The 20,891-nt window shown below is 35.4% G+C and overlaps 1 protein-coding gene across 1 annotated transcript in view; it reads left to right on the top strand.

The window, feature by feature from the left end:
- Window positions 1–860: 860 nt before the first annotated feature.
- LOC124372039 (neuroligin-1-like) overlaps window positions 861–20,891 on the top strand; it is a 69,051-nt gene continuing 49,020 nt past the window's right edge. The window contains exon 1 of the mRNA XM_046830403.1: window positions 861–1,132. Within this exon, the coding sequence (XP_046686359.1) occupies window positions 1,022–1,132 (111 nt within the window). The 5' untranslated portion in view covers window positions 861–1,021. The remainder of the gene's footprint in view (window positions 1,133–20,891) is intronic.

The following is a 20,891-nucleotide window of genomic DNA, read 5'->3' as shown; positions in this document are numbered from 1 at the left end:
TATTTATGAAGTTTACATTTCATATTTTAACAAGATTACCAAGTTCCTTTTTTCATTTTTAATGAAACAATATGTAACTCATAATCAATAATTTAAAAATAGTTTAAGAATATTATCAGGAAAATATTGAGAAAACAGTTTATTATTAAATCAAAATATAGCGATAAAGTATTAAGTGCAAATATTGTTTTAGGAGACAGCATTTGCATGTGTTATTTTATACATTCACTGTTTATTTATTTTTTATTCCAATTTTGTAGTTTTATATAACATAATTTCAGTGGTGATGTGGCAAAATATATTTGATACTCGTGGTGTATCATATCGTACTTTAGTGATTTGAACACTTATTCTCGTTATTTATGAAGTTTACATTTCATATTTTAACAAGATTAGCAAGTTCATTTTTTCATTGATTATCTTCAATTATTAGGAGGACTACTATAGCTATTACTCAATGTTCATAGTACTTTTATCATAATTAACGTGACAAACTCTTTACAAAGTTAAAAATTTCGTTCACAAACCGAACGAATGTTTATATATAAAAAAGAGTCACAATTAAAATTGGTTAATTTTACTTGTAGAAGCTGAAGAGCTTAAGATAAAAACGTTTTAGATCAATTTAATGATATCTTAATATGTTTTTCGAATATATAGAATTGTGAAATTTTTTACTAAATACTAGAACGAATAATAATTAGTAATGTTGATATTACTTTAGATTTTAAAACAATATTTTACCCTATAAACAAAATAAGTTTAACTTTCTCAAATTTCAAGCTTTTTTAATAGTGTCTAGGCTTAATATTTAGTGCCAATTGTTAATTTCAACATTCTGTTGAAGTAATTATCTTTGTTTTAGGAGCCACGCAAGGTGCTGAAGACAGACGTGGAGGGAAACAGAAATGGAAGATATTGTTAATATAACAGACATCTGGAAACAAGAGAGATGACGAGAAGAATGGGATATTATCAGTGTATCGTGAGCTATGGAAGCCACGGCCTCGTATGATGTGGGATGGCAATGTGGATATGTCTCATAGCGCTCGTGTTGATGTTGGCTCCAGTGGAACCGGGGCCTCGCTACAGTTCTCGCATTGTGGACACGCAAGCCGGCCCGGTCCGTGGGGTGAGTTTTGATAATCATCTCATTCAAATAGGAACCGGACTTTAATATCCTCGACCTAAAGGCACAACTGTGTAAGAGTGGCTGTGAAGAATGGGAGGGTGGGAGATAGCAAACGAAATTAGTTAAAACATAGAAATTTTACTTACCAAACGGGAAAACATATGGCTCTATGGTTTCCGTTGATCATAGTTGGAGATACGGCAATTTTTCCCTTTTTTATGCAATCTTTTCTCCTTAAAATTAAGAAACTTCAGAGACAAAGCAATCGTTACACCTTGGCTCCTTGCTTGAATACAACCCTCAAGAAAGTTTGAAAAATATGACAAAAATACTCACTTACATCTCATTAAAATTAATCCAGGATATAAGGCAAATTTCAAGTGTATCTGTTACTGTTTGTGTACCTTTGCGATCAAGAGATATATACAGTGCCTTCATTTTGATTACCTATACTGAAACTTAATTATTCTTCTTTACTTCAAGTCAATTATAAATGTATTACTGAGCACAGTAAAGGTTATGTGGCTATGATTTCTGCCATTTTTCACACTTGGATCAAGTTTTTAAAGCCCTGTAACATGCCACATGATAGGCGATTGTTTGAAATGTCAGTAGTTAGGTGGAAGATAAACAAAATGTACATAAATTTCGTCACTGAGTTTAATAACATTACTACTAACCTGGGGAACTAGAATGCAACCATTTTATTTTCCAATTTCTTTTCCTCTTGTTTCTGGAAGCAGTTGAGTAAAAGTTTTAATCTTTTAAAATATGGTTAACGATCCACCCATGCTTACTCATGTCATGTTTAGTCCCCAGAGGGACCTCCTTGTCCAAGTTGTCCAAAGAATCTCGGTCTTATTTATAATATAACAGACTGACCTGTTACGTTATTACAACATACTACATTTAAACTGTATTCAACCCAACTCTAGTTGGATTTATATCGTTTGAAAATCGAACGTACAATTATTATTCCTATATATAAAGCCATTCATTAAATATACTTGGAAGAATTTATTTGAAAATTGAAAAGAACGTCATTTCTTACGATTTTTACTATATACATATTCTTAATCGCCTCAAAGAAATCCATAATTATGTAACTTGTTAACGTAGCTAGCAAACTCTAGATTTTATCCGTATATTTTTTATTTATTAATTTACGTACATGCTTGGTTTTTAGTTTTTGCTTCGTAGTAGCTGTAATAGTTACATTTAAAAGACTGTTTCTATCTGGATAACTCTTTAACTTACAAAAGATGTTTTTTACTCTTCTAAACTTTCTTCGAGCGCTGATTCTACATAGATCTACTTTCATGGAGTTTTTCGCAATTCTGGGCGACTGAGAAATACACTATCATTGAAAGTTAAAAATATTAACTATCAGTAAGAAAGTAGAATACCATAAGATAAGATAAAGTCTGATATACCGTACAACTTAAATAATCTCAAAATTAATTCAGGTATACTTTCTATTAAAAGGTTAAAATCTATGTAATATATAAATTTCAAATAAGTTATTTTGGGAACATTTATATTTTGAAAAATAAACGTATTTCTTATAGTTGCTTTTGCCCAAAACCTATTCGAACTCAAACTATAACAATTACACGGTTAACGGAATTTAATGTAGCAAAATGGCAAGTTGCTTAATCATCCAAGTTTTGAACGTCATTAAAATCTTTGTAAAATAAATTAAATATTTAGATATCGATAAGCCTCAGTTCCTTTGATATTTACTACAGAAAAACAACAATGCATTCTTACATTTTTTAGGATCATTTTTGTAGGCTAGGAATAGATTTTGTGTGTAATGAAATTGTGTAACAAAACTTTTCAGAGATTAGTCTAGTTTCTCGAGCTTGTCTAACATCCAAGATACATATAATGTCTGTCTAATACCACTAATTACCAACCAAGTAATTTACTATGCAATTACTCTATGCATTATTCTGTGAGGGTTTAATAATGTTGGATGTAAATAGGGAACAAACAACTCGTTATACTTCGGGCTATTGTTAATCATTATGGTTGAAATAGCCACTGTTACGTTTACGTTGTAAGCATTTTAAAACCACATATAGAATATTAACCATATCTTAGGTCCTTAGGTATATAAATTTTTAACATCTCTTTAACAAACCATAATATCATATTATCGTACATCATAAATAACTTTTGTACTTTATAATCACCCAATCAGCCACTAATTTATGTTTCTTATTTAACAATTTTTAGCTTTAGAATGGTTTTTTTGTAATAAACTGAAAAACATTAGCCAAAATTAACACAATTGATAATTGTGCTTCACTAGCAATGCTGTCACATAACGGCAGTTTGTACTTATCATAACAATGCCACGTTATATATGTATAATACTATGCATAAATAATAAGTATATAATAATATTCACTTTAAGATGAGATGTGCATAATTACTTTAGCAAATTTTACCTTAAATTCGTCTCCCATTTATAATAAAACTGATTTTTAAGGGAAAAGTATGGCACATAAGGTATTGTGTTTGTTACTGATATTGTAATCTTGACACAATCGAAATTAGCTCTTTATTACGTAATTAAGGGCCTATTATGTGAATTACAACAGTATACAAAACAAACAGTATTTGGTAGCCAATAGTTTTATAATCGACAATAATAATACTAATTCATCAGTAACAGTGAATACTTCAATAACCGAATAACCTTCACTGAGATAACTAGAGCCCATTTTTTATGGTAGACTGTGAATTTAGAGTGAAAAAATAAGTAATTATATTATAATATAATTAGAATATTTCTTAGTCTAATGTAAACTAAAATATACCCAAATTATAAAAATATGTATAGAGCTTATATTGTAATTTTAATGAATCTTTATAAACATAAAAACATTGCTCTCCAGCTTGATTGTCTTTCACATATATTCAAATATGTATATAACCTTGCCTCGAAACTTCATTTAATTATAAAGGCTTGTACGCACTTATCTGCACTACGTTAATACATTGCGACTTCAATTGCGTGACTGGGTAAATTAACGACCAATGAATATTGAATTTATATTTTAAACTTAAAACATTTACTTTGTCATGATATAACATACCCTCAACATCTGTAGTTCATTTGAGCCATTATGTAAATATGGTGTCTCAAACCACCTGTCTCCAATGTCTAGTAGTTGTCTAATGGCTAACTACAGAAATGTAGTTTAAGCAGATTCCCTACTACATCTTACCTAAGGAATTTTGATAAATTTATTTAAACTGTGTAAAGATACAAAGTGTCCCAAACCACAGGTCACACGTTTGAACCTCAAAACTTTCAAATGCAAACACATGGTGTACATAATTCTACAGGTTTTTGCTTCTACAGTATTCACAACGATAGTAAATATAACTTGAACCATGTTCTCGATCATTTTAACGCACACAAAATAGTAACCAAAATTAAAAATCAATGGTAAATCTCTAGTTATTAGGGAAGAGTGGGATAACACGGGTCACTAGATATTTTAGGTTGATAGAGGCTATAACATAAAATTATATATTTAAACAATTTTCCATATGTATTTACATTTAAGTTAAACAAATATTTTTAATGTTTATCAAACTGTCTGTCAAACTTCATCTTGCCCCACCGGGTGGGGCAAGTTGGGGTCCCAGGTAGGGAATGAAGGGGCTATCACTGGCAAAGTGCAAACAGATGCACTGATTCTGCATCTTCATCCTCTTCTCCTGCATAGGTGCAGTGGACCTAATTGTTACATTTCCAACATTGCACCCATCCCTCACTAAACTGTGAATATAAATATCCACAGTAAAGGCATTCAGCTTCGAGTCGTCTTCTGATAAATAGGAACGTGGGCGTTTTCGTTTTAAAGTTTCGTTAATTAAGACTAATACTTTCCCCCTTGTGCTGTTCTTTTTGTTAGACTGTCTAGTAGATGGCTTATGCAAGTTAGTATTATTTTTCTTATCATTAAGTTTGTTTTTAATTTAATTTTAATTCTCTAATTTCGTCTTAGCCCTTTCTTTTGTTTGCAGTTTCTGTTTCTTTCTTAACATTTATTCCTTCATAGAGTTCAGTTTTGTAGGGCGATTTATTTAAAACTGCAGTCTTCCCATGCTTTTGACTCCTCTTTTTAAAATATATGTTACTGCAACTGAGATTTGGTACAATATCTTCTGGCGTAAGCAATATTGAATGAATTGGAACTTTGCTTTTCCCTGTAATTTGTGTGCCGGAGGCAGCTGGCTGAAGGCTTGTGGGTATAGCAACATGACGGCTTGCTGATGTAGCTTGCTGAAGGCTAGTGTGGACAGCAGAATGAAGGCCTTCTAATGCAGCTGGCTGAAGACAATGATCAGCTAATTGTCTGTCTGTAGTCTCAGATGGTGCATAATCATTATCATTAAACACTGCTAGGTTTACAGGCCAAGTGCTAGTCTTTTTAAATCCATTAAGTGCAGTAGTCATTGTAGATGCTATAATGAATGCATTTCCATACAGTTTGGAGATCTGATACATAGAAACATCCCTCCCTGGGTTTTATATCAGCCACATTAACACTCCCTAATCGTAATACACACTAAGCGCTTTCATGAAACTTACGTCTAGAGGTTATAAGCGGTGGGTGCAGTGGGGCGGGGGACCCTATTTTATTTGGTATAATCGATCATTTCCATGTTTTTGTGGGAGTAAAATGACCATCGAAGTTGAAGAACTGGAATCTCTTTAATATTTCAGCAACTCAACAAATGTTTACACTAATTAAAAAAATATTGGATTGTATCCAACCTTACTGGTTATTATGCCAAAGCACGAAGGGAACATTCATTCAGCAACTGATCATTGGCTGGAATTCGAGGGAATACAAACATAGATGGCATGTACGACCATGCAGCATTTTAAACAACTACTCACTTTTGAAATCGTACATCGCCGCTCGCACACCCACAGGAAACCAACAGGGAAGCGCGCGCCCATGGTGGCGAACGGGATGCCGGATCAAAACTAAACTAGGTAAAAAAAGAACACCGTGGTCAGCATACTCAGGTTCATTTACTAAGACACAACATAGGCCTATCTAGTCAATATAAATATATAAGTATAGATACTATAAATAAAAAAAAAAAAAAAAAAAAAAAAAAAAGTGCCTGCAGTAGTATATTCCTCAAACAATCCTTATCAGGTGCACCTGCATACAAAAATTAGAAACGCCATAATTTGAAACAAGAAATGCCAATTCCACCCGGTATCCTTCGGCTAAGGGCGGGCTCCTAATGAAATCCAAGAAATAACTAAATAATATCTAAAAATAACTTAAAATTAAATAACAAAATATAAACTATATAAATGGCAACAATAACAATAACAAATAAATAAAGAATATGAGCAGGGTATCACAGATGTTGACTAGTAGAAATGTCCATCATGGTGGCCGTCCTTCAGCAGAGCGCAAAATCGAAGGTTCTCTGCGACCACGCATGATGGAGAGATGACAGCAGAAAATCAATTCATCTCCTGGACCTCATCAGTGAGGGGCCGTAAACTTAGCCGCACATGTTAGAAGGAGAACAGCTCAGCAAAACTAAATAAAACACTTAGTTAAACAAAAATATAAAACTGGAGCTACTCCTAACTTGTACACCACGGCTCGGAGTCTCTACCTCTCTACCACTCTACCGGAAAGGCCAACGCCTTCAAAAGGTCAGTGGGCTCTGCAGCCAATAAACCACACACACATACACTATATAAAACACACATGAGCCGGGGAGATATAGGTATTGAACCGGCTCAGACTCCCCCCCCCAAAAGGAGGAACTCCCCTCTGTTAATTTCTTCAAAATGAAGAACCAAACGAAATGCCTCTCCCCCCCAATGGTTGAAGAATTATAAACCGGAAACCCTGAAGTCTGCAGAAGGGAAAACCAAGAAAATCCAGTTGGAGGCAAGAAATCACTCCAAGAGTTGCGTGGGTACAAAGAAGAAAACAGGACCCTTGATCAGGAAGAAAGAGCAGAGGTGATCAGGCCTCTGGACCTAAAACCCTCCCGCACAGACTAAAGAGAAATCACGGATGACTCCGGCAAGGCTTCAGATGGGATATGTGCGCCTTCCTGAAAATCTTCCCGGACTGAGGATCTCCCAGTCGGGCAGTCACCGGAGTCAGAAACTTCAAGATGCGGTGGGGACCAGTCCACCTGTAGCAAAGTTTAGCAGCTCTTTTATCCACAGCCGAACTGACTGGGTGAGCCTTGCAGTAAACTAGATCCCCCACCTGGAAGGGATTGGCAATACGACCTCGGTTGTACTTCCTCCTTACTAACTCCCTAGCCCGAATGAGATTCCGCCTGGCTGCCTCCCAAGTGGCTTTCACATTGGGAGTACCAGGAGGTGGCAGAAGATCGCTAATTTTCCAAAGGTTCGCCAAAGGGTTGTTTGGCGGAAAGCCAAATAATAACTCGAAAAGTACCGCCTTGTGACTTTCATGCTGGGCCGTATTAAAGGCAAATTGGATCCAAGGTAGTTGTTGATCCCAGGTGGTCTGATTTTCCGCATGAAAGGCAATGAGAGCAGATCGAAGATTGCGATTAAACCGTTCGGCGTGAGAAGGCTGAGGATAGAAAGGGGAAGTAGTCACATGGCGGATTCCGTGCCCAAAGCACATTCTTTTAAAGATATTGGAGACAAACTGTGAACCATTATCGGAAACTAAGGTGGCGGGGATTCCAAAGTGTTGAAAAAAATGGTTACGAAGTGCTTGCACCGTGAGCTGCGCGGTAGCACTCCGCAATGGGAACAACCAAACAAACTTGGAGAAGGCATCCACACAAACAAGTAGGAACTTATTTCCGGACTTGCTACGCGGGAGAGGCCCAACATAGTCAATGAAAACCTTCTCCAAAGGTTTTTCCGCCACCTCAGATGACAAAAGACCCAACTTGGTATTTTGAGCGGGTTTGCTTAGCGAGCACAGTTCACAAGAACGTACTCGAGCTGCAATATCCCGGTCCATACCTTTCCAGATGAACTTATCCCTAATCCTCGCGATGGTCTTATGAATTCCTAGATGTCCGCCCACAGGAGAAGAATGAAAATACTGAAAGACCAACGGTACAAGAAAGCTTGGCAGCACTAACTTAGGTTTTCTCCGCTGCTTGTCACGGCAGCATAGAGCACCTCGGTACAGAAAATAAGGAGGGTGGGCACCTCCGTTTTTAAGCTCATTGGTGATAGCAGTCAGCTCGGGATCCTTAAGTTGGTGTGGAACAATGTCCGAAAATGCCAGAGGAAAGTCTAGGAGCACGCCACAACATGGCGGCTCTGATAAATTCTGGTGGTCGTTGGGTAAGTGATACATGCGTGACAGAGTGTCCGCTATGATATTTTGGGTGCCTCGCACGTGCTGCACTGTGAAATTAAGGGCAGAAATTTGGACTACCCAGCGACCAATCTTCCCGAGCTGACGGGGGTGGGCAAGGAGCCAAGAAAGTGCCTGGTTGTCGGTTTCCAACAAAAATTCTTTATGTTCTAGGTAACGCCTGAACTTATTAATTCCAAACACGACAGCCAAACATTCCAGCTCATAAACAGAACAACTCTTCTTCTCACAAGGGGTTAACGTGCGTGAAGCATAAGCTATGGGCTGCCGGATACCATCTACTTCTTGCGATAAAAACAGCAGCAACGGCTAAGGAGGAAGCATCAGTTTGCAAGACGAACTTACGACTGAAATCAGGCATAGCCAAGACTGGAGGCTGCATCACTGCCTCTTTCAGCTGCTCAAAAGCAGTCTGTTGCGCTTCACCCCACTCAAACTTGGCACCCTTTTTCCTAAGAGAGTTCAGAGGGGCCGCCACTTCAGCAACATTGGGGATGAAACGACGATAAACATTTATCATTCCCACAAAACGGGCAATCCCCTTGGCATCCTTAGGAGGAGGAAACTCCCTGATTGCCTGGGTTCTCTCTGGATCAATACAAACACCTCGAGAAGAGACAAGATGACCCAGAAACGATATTTCCGGCTGAGCAAAACTCACCTTTTCAGGATTGACGGTAAGGCCAGACTCTCGAAGCCTAGTTAGAACTTCCTCTAGATGAGTCAAGTGCTCCTCATAACTCTCACTGTACACAAGCAGGTCATCCAGATAGTTGAACACGAACTTAAATTTGACATCATGAAAGATAGAATCCAGGAGTCTGGTGAGTGTCTGGGCCCCCACAGCCAAGCCCATTGGCACTCGGGTGAACTGGTACAAATTCCAAGGCACACAAAAGGCAGTGAGAGGTCGAGACTCGTGTTTTAGAGGAATCTGATGATATGCCTGATTAAGATCAAAAATGGAGAAATACTTGGCCTTACCAAACCAGTCGAAAGCAGAATGCAAATCAGGGAGAGGCACGGAGTCAATTTCTATCTGAGCATTGAGCTTTCGATAATCCAGGACCAATCTGGACTTCCCATTAGGTTTCGGCACTAGAAACGCTGGACTGGAAAAATTTGAGCAAGACGGCTCGATTACCCCACTCTTAAGCAAATCATCAATCATATTTCTCAGAATTTCCATCTTGGGCGGAGCAAGCTTATATGGATGGGAACGTACAGGACGGGTGTCTGTAAGACGAATCTCGTATTCCAAGAGATTGGTCGTGCCCAGTTTGTCAGTTAGGACTTCAGGAAAACTGGAACAAATCTGCCTTATGTCCTCAGCCTCTTTCGGCGTAAGATGTCCTAGTTGGTCAGGAGGAGTCAAGCTCTTATCTTCCATCTCTAAGGCAGCAGTCCCACGAGACTCGACATCTGAAAAGGGAACGAGCACCCGCCTGGCGAAAGCAAAGAAAACATGACTGGAGGCCAAATCCAAAATCATGCCAGTTTTTCCGATAAAATCTGCTCCCAAGATGAAAGGAAAAGTCAGGTCCTTAGCCACCAAAAAGCTCCAATCCCAAGAGAAATAATTAATTTTGATGTGAATCTGGGCACTACAGATAATAGGTAAAGGTGTGCGTGAAGCAGTCCAGCAGATAAGTGAACTAGGCTCAACCTGCCGTATTAGCCCAGAGGATTTTAGATCTTCAAAAAACGACAAAGAAATCAGGCTGCGTGCTGACCCAGAATCAACCAGGGCCTTCTGCACCACATTCCCCACAAGTACATCCAGTTGTGGGCAGGTTGAGCGGGCAGCCCTTACTCCCTGCGCAGCCAGAGCAGCAACCTCCCCTCTCGGCCAACGATGATAACTGTCCCCAAGTCTATTTCTTTCTGTTTTCTTTCTGTTCTGCATTAAACCAGCTACCCTTTTACCATCAAAATCAGGTACATATTTGCCCTCAAAATTACCTTTACGGCACGAGTCGGGCTTACTCGTCCGCAAGCTTACTAGTTTTTTTTATTAAGTGGACAAAACGGTCTAATATGTCCCACTTGCTTGCAGCCATAACAGGTAGGAGGCTGCCTACGGGAAGGAGCAGCTGCTGGCTCAGACTGCACCGGAGCATGGACCGGCCCCGGAGGCAAGTGAGGAAGATGCCTCGACATGGCCTCTCTTTGATCATCCGCATCCTGAACCCCTCTAGAGATGATGGAGAGGCGGTCCAAATCCGCAAAAGATGCGGGACGGCTACAAAAAATCAAACGGGAGCGTTCTTCAGGTTTAATGCCCTCCAAAATAAGGCTCACCAACTCCGTTTCGCTCAAGCTCAAGCGCAACACCCGGGCTACATCCCGTATCTCCCCGACAAAATGGCTCAACGTCTCGTCTGGTGCCTGAGGACGATAAACGCGTTCCACCCGCAAGCGCTCCCTAACCCGAGCAGGTACAAAGAACTCCAAGATCTCGGCGTGGAACTGGTCAAAGGTGGCACCTCTCTTAAGGCAGTCTAGAAGGCGATCAAAAAGCGGCCTTAAGGAAAACTGCGCTAAAATCTGCATAAGCATGGCATCTGTCATACCAGGAAATTCTCTTAGCTTAAAAACTTCCAGAAGGAAATGGATAAGTAAATTAGTGTCAAGCCCATCAACTCTGGGGAAGTGTTGTAAAACACTCCCCAAAGGATGGGGCAGTTTGCCAAAGCTAGAAAAGGAAGGCACAACTATAGATGATGCCTCACCAACCGCTACAGGAGGGCCACTACCCATCGGAGACATAGTAACTCTGGGAGGCTCGAAAGAAAGAGCCGGATGGTTAGCAAAAGTAATGGTAGTGGGAACCTCCGTTGGAGTGACAGCGGTAAATAGTACCCCCTTTTCTTTCACCGAGCGCACCTCACTCAAACCATCTAAGGCTTGTTTTAATTTGTTACTGGCCGAAAAAGCCCAACTTTTAATATCAGAGTCTAAACTAGGAGCTGACATAAGTAACACTATTCTGTCACGCCAATGTAAAAGCTGAGATGCCAATCTAGCCTTTGCTGACCCGGACATGGGAAGTGACTCAAAATTAATATCGTCTTCTAATTCCTCCATTCGGGTTTTACAAAACTCAAATTCTGTGTTAATTTGGATCTCTGCATTCCAGCTGCGGTCCAACGCTATACAAGCCCGTAATTGAGCCCTTAATGCCCTCACATCTCCCTCGGGCTTCTGTCCTCTCGCCAGGACCTCAAAAACCAACTCGGGCTTGCGTAGATGTTCAGGCACCAGGGAAAAACGCCATACCAAACAATTAAGACAAATAAATACAACATTAAACAACAAAGCGTACGCAACAATTACTTAGTAACCTAAGTGGACTCAACTCACAAAAGGCTTACACTGACGAGGTCCAAGTGAAGAACCTAATACCTGCTACCTAATAGAAGGATACCCTGCAAATATACACTAACCACAACCTACAAACACAGAAGCAATAAATATAACAAAACAACACATTGATAGGGGAGAAGTAGAGTACAGTTAGATAAATTTAGCGGTTAAGCAATTCAGAGTCCCTTGCTCCCTGCAAAGGGAAAGTCTGCAGGAAGCAAGACACTAAACCAATTCCACCCGGTATCCTGTGCTAGGGCGAGCTCCTAATGAAAAAAAGTTGTGTACTCTAACCTCCCCCTACCTAACACTAACCTACACCAACAAACAAAACCAGAACTGAGAGACAGCTGAGAGAGCAGCTAACCACGCTCTGCTACCATTGAAACCGTACATCGCCGCTCGCACACCCACAGGAAACCAACAGGGAAGCGCGCGCCCATGGTGGCGAACGGGATGCCGGATCAAAACTAAACTAGGTAAAAAAAGAACACCGTGGTCAGCATACTCAGGTTCATTTACTAAGACACAACATAGGCCTATCTAGTCAATATAAATATATAAGTATAGATACTATAAATAAAAAAAAAAAAAAAAAAAAAAAAAAAAAAAGTGCCTGCAGTAGTATATTCCTCAAACAATCCTTATCAGGTGCACCTGCATACAAAAATTAGAAACGCCATAATTTGAAACAAGAAATGCCAATTCCACCCGGTATCCTTCGGCTAAGGGCGGGCTCCTAATGAAATCCAAGAAATAACTAAATAATATCTAAAAATAACTTAAAATTAAATAACAAAATATAAACTATATAAATGGCAACAATAACAATAACAAATAAATAAAGAATATGAGCAGGGTATCACAGATGTTGACTAGTAGAAATGTCCATCATGGTGGCCGTCCTTCAGCAGAGCGCAAAATCGAAGGTTCTCTGCGACCACGCATGATGGAGAGATGACAGCAGAAAATCAATTCATCTCCTGGACCTCATCAGTGAGGGGCCGTAAACTTAGCCGCACATGTTAGAAGGAGAACAGCTCAGCAAAACTAAATAAAACACTTAGTTAAACAAAAATATAAAACTGGAGCTACTCCTAACTTGTACACCACGGCTCGGAGTCTCTACCTCTCTACCACTCTACCGGAAAGGCCAACGCCTTCAAAAGGTCAGTGGGCTCTGCAGCCAATAAACCACACACACATACACTATATAAAACATACATGAGCCGGGGAGATATAGGTATTGAACCGGCTCACTTTACTGTGTTTCCTCTTTCAGCAGAGGTCAGTACTCCAACTTATTTTCTTCCTTTCAGAGCTCGAATCCCCAGTTTCGTCACAGTTATATATTTTACTAGCCGTAAGTTTATGTTTATTCACGACGGTCTTTAGCAAATCAAAAAATGTTGTCACGTTCATTTTGTAAAATGCGCTTCCCTAGCTGTAGTTGTTATTTCTGGTTTTCTTAGTATTACCTCATAGTCCGGTAAAATAAAGATGCAACCTCGGAATGAAAGATAATAAGCTAAAAATTTGAATAAGTCTTTATTTTGATGGTATAAAATTTACCTCAAAAGTCTCATATAATCACGTGTACGTGACTTAAGATATTAAAGGTCAAAGATCACGAAAATCAGTTTTTTCAAATATCTCGTTTTCCTTACCCTAAATGACTTTGAAGGTAGTTAGAGACATTGTAGAACGGAGAATTCTCTTCAACTTTTGTCTGTAGTACTTTTATGTACGTTCAACCCTTTTTGATATACAGCGCAAAGAGTAGGGGACCGCTTACCTGTATATACGAGAATGCGAGGTCAGCCAGTAGAATACAATAAATAAATGAGTTATATTGTTAATTATTCACTTACTATTATTATTATTACTTAATAATATTATTAATGTTATTATAATTATCATTATTATTAAATTGTTACAATTATTTATTATTTAATATACCATATTTATAGATATTAATTATAAATTATATATTCTATAAATAATACTTATTTTATTTTTACCAAACATACAATATTAAAAGAAATATTTCAAATGAATTTTAATTATATATTTATTTATTGATCCAATAATCAATTTATTAAAATTACAAATATAAAATATTTTCTTTATTATTAATGATTAATAGTTTTGTTTTAATTTTCTTCCGGTTCATCGTCGTCTTCTTTGTCTTCTTCTGCTTCTTCTTCTTCTTCTTCCTCTGGCTGTTCACAATCCTGATTTCCTGCATCCGCAATTAGAACCACAACCTTTCTTGCAATTGCAAAATATTTTATTCAGCAGTTCTTCTGGTGCTGGTGGTAATAATGTCGTTATTGGTTCCAGGAGTTCATTTTGCAGTACCCAGCCAATTTCCTGGGGTTCTAAATCATTTCCCAACCAAATTAGGGTCTGATAATAGACACGAACATTTCGGAGCATTACACGTTGCTAAGAAAATATGTACTCCATTTTCAAATAATTCTTGTACAGAGCAGTTTTTTTGTTTAAATAGTTGAGTTGATTGATTTAAATCGTGATTTTTTTTGAACATTTTAGTAAACGATATTTTACCTTTTTATAAAGCACAGAAGTCGTATCACACCCACTAAACGCGTGTAAAAATAATATGTGTTTCTTAGAATGAGCGTATTTATCAAAACTTTTCGATGAATACAGTTTTGTCTCCACATTACACTTACCGTACACGTGATTATATGAGAATTTTGAGGTAAGATTTATACCATTAAAATAAAGACGTATGCAAATTTTTAGCTTATTATCTTTCATTCCGAGGTTGCATCCTTATTTTACTGAGTTATCAGGATGTCGGCGCTTAAACCCTTGTATTCAATCTTTACCAGCAATGTGTTTGATTTAAAAAAAAAAAAACTTATGTTCTTTGCCTAGTTTTTTCCGCCCATTTATATGTAGGTATCCTGGGGTCATAAGAGGTTAATCAAAATAATCTTTTGTACATTTTAAGTATATAGTTTACAAGAAATGTTGCCTCGTCCACAGTTAATACTGGTTTTATCAAATCAAATCTTTGGTACAAAATTAAGGAATTATTTTAATTGGTACACCGTACCTGATGCAGATACAGTAAATATTTCATTAGGCCTAGCATATTTTGACTGGCTATTTTTATTTTTCGTTCAAGTGTACTTGGTCGTTCTCCTAAACGAATCATCACGGTGGACCTAAATATATATATAAGTAGATATGTATATGGGGTTCCTGGCGCACTTTCGGAGCCAACCGAAAAGCAATGTAAAATACTGTTCAATGTACCATAAAGGAAGCTGAGAAATAACACAGCAAATCTCAATGAAAAATTAACCGAATCTACAGTCGTTCGTCTCCAAAAGCGATCGGTACATTACTATCTACTCTGTGGAATGAAAAATTAACCAAATCTACAGCTGTTTGCTTCTACTTTCTTAAGCTGTGCTTTGTAAAATGTTGTCAAATCTGCTACGAATAAAGGAAAAATCTTCGAAATCTTAATAAAATTTAATCAATTTAAAACATTTTTACTAAAAACATACTGTACTTTAATAAAAAACTTTTCTACTAAATAAACAACATGAACTCACCAAAGTCTCTACAATTTCTAGCATTAAAACAGTGCAACAAAGATGAATTCAGTGAATTGCAGGTTTATTTTCAACAACAGTTGATACCGTCTTCGATACTTTCCTTAAATGATACAGAATTCAAAGAACTTGTAAAGTCTTTTGCAGAAAAAACGTCTAATGGAGTGTTTTACTATCGGCAAAAAACTAAAAAAGTAAGGGATTACATATTTAATATAATTACGAAAGATATTGAAAAGAAAGTAAAAAATAAACAAACAGAGAGTTTTCATCGTTTTTTTATGACATTTTTCCCATATTATACGTCCTTTCAAGATAATCAAGACTTAATTGATGAATTTCTTAGGAATTTTTGTGAGTATCAAGATTTATCAACACAATTCATTAAAGAGCATTATAGAATTTTTCTTATAGAATATAGCCACATTTTGTGTGAAACAAAACGTATTACTGTAGATAATATTCCATGTGATTCCTATGAAGAAAGACACCAACTATGGTTATCAAAACAGTACTATGACGTGGGGAGGGACTGCAAGTTTTAGAGTTAAGACTTTATTCTACAAAGTTAATTGTTATAATTTCTTTATCTTTAATAGTCTTCTTTCCAGTAACAACCAAGTGTAATTTTTCATTTTTGTTTAATTCTTTAATCTTTTTCTCATCCAAAACAGTCAAAAATCTGTTCGGTAAGTGTACTTTACAATCTTCCAACTCGGCAATTATTGTAAACCCGAATTTATCTTTCATTTTCTCCAAATTCATGATTTTGTACTTCTTTTTTTCTTCTAATTCATTCAACTTCTTATACTCTTTAAACTTGCATTCACCAATATCATTTAACTCTTTCAAGAACTCCATTTAAATAGAAAAAATTCAAAGACGGAAAAAATGAAATTCGCTAACCTTCACTCGAGAAGTCGGGGAGAATGTGAGTAAAACCGCATTCTTTTCACGAGGTTCTTCGTTTAATTTCTCCAAATGTACTATAAAATCATCGAGGATTTCTGGTTCAAAATCATAAACAAATTCTACATCTAGATAATAAAAAAATACAGGTAATATCTTTTCATAATAAACGTGTGTATCGATACCTACAAACCTAATGTATTCTTTGAAAAGGAAAATAATTTTTTCAACGGTTCCAAGAGATAAGTAAAAATTTTTATTCTGTTTTCTAAATTCTGTAACAAATTGTGTTTGTTTTTTACCTCCATATTGCAATTTTGTAAGCAGATTATTCAAATGTGTTAGTTTATTTCGAAATTTCTTAGGTTTAGGTCTTTCATACAAAATTAAATTACAATCTCTACAAACTAAATATCTTTTATCAATAATTTCTCCTCTATTATAACACTTGTAACAGTTGGCATTATACTCTTCCATTTATACAAAAAGATTTTTTGTTATAAATGGAGATTATGGAACTAACTCTGCCGAGAAACAAATTTTTCAGCGCAAATGTTTATGTTTATATTTCAACTACCGAGATAAAAAGAAATGACTTTATTTTATTATTCAACTATTTAGGATATTTTGTCTATGATTACAAAGATTATTCCGGAAGAAATCGAGATTTTTCATCAGCGAAAGAGTATATTTTTGAAGTTTTAGAGTTTTAGAATTATTCTCTTCCTTAAATTTTGCGATCTCGGTCACATATTTCAATAAAATTTGCACAGGATAGTAACCGCTATCTATAATATTGTTCCAATCAACTGTATCTTTATTTTCATCCAAAAACTTTATACTCAAGTGTTGATAGAGACAAAGAACAGACATATGATCTTTTAATTGATAATGTATATTTTCTTGAATGAACTCTGGGGACAGAGTTTGATATTTTGCAATGTTATACCAATTCAATTTGTTTACGTATAATCTCATCATATCTTCGGATAATTCATATTTTTGAGAAATGTCATCCCAATGTTCTTTTTTCAAATCTCTTTCGTGTTGCATGATAAAAAGATCGAAAGCACTGTAATGTCCCGCCATCTCTATTTATTAAGAAAAAATTTCAAAATCAAGTTTTTATAAATTGGCTCTTTCTTGAGTTACATTCAGCACATTTTCCAGAAATTCTTTTAACTCCATTGATATTTGCATAGTATTTTATATCATTTGTTGCAGTTTTTTCTTTACATCTCACACAATATATGAGCGCCATTTATTTAGGGAAAATTTAAAATGAATCATCATAACCGCCTAATCTATTAAATCTGTTATCAATGTTTTCAAAAGATTTATTAACATCTTCTTTAAATTTATTAAAGTTTTCTTCTAGTTTATTTACTTTATCGAGATATAAAGAGTATTGATCATCTATTCTTTTAAGTAATTCATTATTATGTGTTACTTTCTCATTGAAACGTGTACCAAAATTTTCAAAAAAGTTTACTTTCTCATTGAAATGTGTATCAAAATTTTCCAGAATTTTTGTAACTACTTCACTAACTAATTCATTAACATTATTTTTATATGTATTAAAGTTTTCTTCTAGTTTATTTACTTTATCAAGTAATTCACCAACATCGTCTACTGATCTTTTACTTCTTTCATCAAGTTTTTCATAGACTTCTGTTGTAAAATCTTTAACATGCTGTTTATGATTCTCATAATTTTGTTTTAGTTCATTAAACATTTTAATAGGATCTTCTAATTGAATCATTACAACAACATCAAATGGATTAATTCCTTTACTAACACTGCTAATTCTTTTTCCTTTAAAATCTAAGGCATTTTTAACATTCGGATCATGTAAATCAACAATATCGATGTTTTCTGATAATTTTAGAGGTTTTAAAATTTGTTCTTTAACAACAACATCATGTTTGTCAATACCAGGTCGAACACCGACAATTCTTTTTTTATTAGCCAAACTAACATAATTCTTTTCAACTTTGATCGCTTCAGTAATTTTATCAGCTTTTTCGATATGAGACATTAAATTGGTAAATAATTTTTTTACACCATCATCAACTTCTTTTTCCAATGTTTTTATTTTATCAGCAACTTCATTTGAACTCATGAAATTTGCAAGTTTGTTATCATATTCTGCTTTAAAATCTTCAATCTCGACAGCAAACATATCTGAATCTGGAAGGTTTTGTAATAAATTTTCTAACTTGTTATCAAACTCATTTCTCAAACTATCAAAATTCAAACTATTATCTACATTTTGAATAATTTGTGTTCCAAATACGTCAAAAATATTTTGTGAATCCATATTTATTAAGTAATAATTTGTTAACAACTTCTTTAAATCTTTACCAGTACTCAGTTCATTCAAAACAAAAACACATAAATGACCACAAATTGGGGGATATTTATAGTCTTGAATCTGAGAATCATTGTAGTAGACGCTTGATTTTTTCAAATATTTAATCAATTCTATAGGTGGTTTGTCCTCAATTCTTCCATACGAATCAAAATAACATGCATTCTTATCATTTTTATAATAACAAATCCAATGCGTTCCACTTCCCATAATCGAGTCTAAATTCACAATTCCACATTCAAATTTCTTAACTTTTTCAGGTAATGTATCTCTCATGAAGATTCCTCTAAAATGTTTAATATTTTTGCAGATTTCTTCCAATTCCCCGAATGTTAAAGGTTTAAATTTTTTTTTCAATGTTTGATTTCACGTAATTCAAAGTTTTCTCATCTAATCCAGATCCTGTAACATCTTCCAACTCTTTATCTAACCAATTTAAAATGTTTCGAACAATAGGAATCACATCTTTTTTAACGATTGGAGCAGCTTTACGAACATAAGGAACAACATTTTTAACAACTGGAATATTTTCTCCAAAAATCTAATAAATCTTTCAAAAGTCCACCATTTTTGAGTTCTTTCAACTGATTATAAGAAAATTCTATTCTGGTTCCTTTATTGTTTTTCTTATGTTTTTCGAGTTTATTGTATTGTCTATTTGTTTAAAAATATCTTATCTTCGCCATTTTTTAGTTGATCTATTTTAAATTGAATACTAACGGGTATTTTCTTCTTAAAAGCGGATTTTATTTTTTCTTTCTGATTTTTGCTGAAATTTACGTTCACCTCCATTTATATAGTTAAAATTTCAAGTTCTCTTCGATTCCCATTCCTAGTTTTCTCTTCAAAAACATTGCTCCAGCTGTTGGAAGCGCAACAAATCTTTCACCTAAAGTAGCATCTTTTGAAAAAAAAAATCTATCCATTGCCTTATCTTGCAAAACTTTATCTGCGATATGTCTGGAATTTGTGTCTCTATGTTTTGCATAAAAAATATCGTGTTCCATAGCAGCTTGATCTAATTTATTTATACCAGTATCTCCTCTTTTTAGTCTTTTTTCGAGTTTTGTGCCGGGCCCCAGATACTGATAAGTTGGTACGTGTAATTCAAAAGGTAAATTGTTGATAAAATCATTCAAAAGTCCACTACCCTCAATCATAGATGAACTTATTGCCGGCAAAACTCGTTTTAAATATTTAATTCCATCAGGTTTTTCAATCATTTCATCAAGTTTGTTCGAAATAAAATCTTTAATCGCTTTCTTTTCGTTCAAAAAATTGTTGTTTCCAGCCTTTTCTTGAGCATAAATATAATTTATAATTCCATCGAGTTTTGTCAAATCGTCGATATATCTGTACTCAATCTTATTATCACTGTATTTTCTTATACCAGATCCTTCGATTCGTTTTTCCCAAATTGGTTTAATCAAATTGAGATATTTTTTACCTTTACTTGACTTTGGTTTCTTAGTTGATGGATCATTATTTTTGTAAATTGAATCAGATTTCCATAAAATTTCAGTATACTTTTTCAAGTCTTCTTCAGAATATAAACCGTCTTTTGGAACATCAGTGCCTGTTAATAATCTCCATAAACCCTGAGTACCTTCGTACATTTTTTCATTAATAACTATGTCATTATGTTCAAAATTTACGGGCAAATTTCCAATCATAAAACTTTTCTTTTTTCTATCCCAATACAAACCAAATTTATCATCCTTCGCTCTAGGAAGGAATTTTCTACCAATTTCACCAATTATTATATCCGTCGTTCCAGGACTTATTGGTTCAACTATTGTAGATTCTTCAATGATTCTAGGTCTAAATGGTGTTGACGATGGTAATTTTGGCAATTCAAACTCAGATTCTGGTATCGAAATATCAGCAAATTGTCGTACAACTGGAACCAAATTCATCAAATTTTGATTATCGCTTAAAACATTTTCAATTTTGCCCTCAACATTTTTTATTGCAGATGTTACAGGTTGATTAATTTTTTGAATAAATTCTTGTTCTTTTTCATCAATTCGAATCTGTTCTTTAAATTCTTTATTTAATTACTTTTCTATTTGATCAAGTTTTTTTGCTTCTTCTGAAGTTACGTTCGCCATTTATTTAGGAAAATTTTG

Source organism: Homalodisca vitripennis, unplaced genomic scaffold (assembly GCF_021130785.1).
Source record: "Homalodisca vitripennis isolate AUS2020 unplaced genomic scaffold, UT_GWSS_2.1 ScUCBcl_2360;HRSCAF=7038, whole genome shotgun sequence".
NCBI lineage: Eukaryota > Metazoa > Arthropoda > Insecta > Hemiptera > Cicadellidae > Homalodisca > Homalodisca vitripennis.
This window is presented reverse-complemented; position numbering and strand designations above follow the sequence as displayed.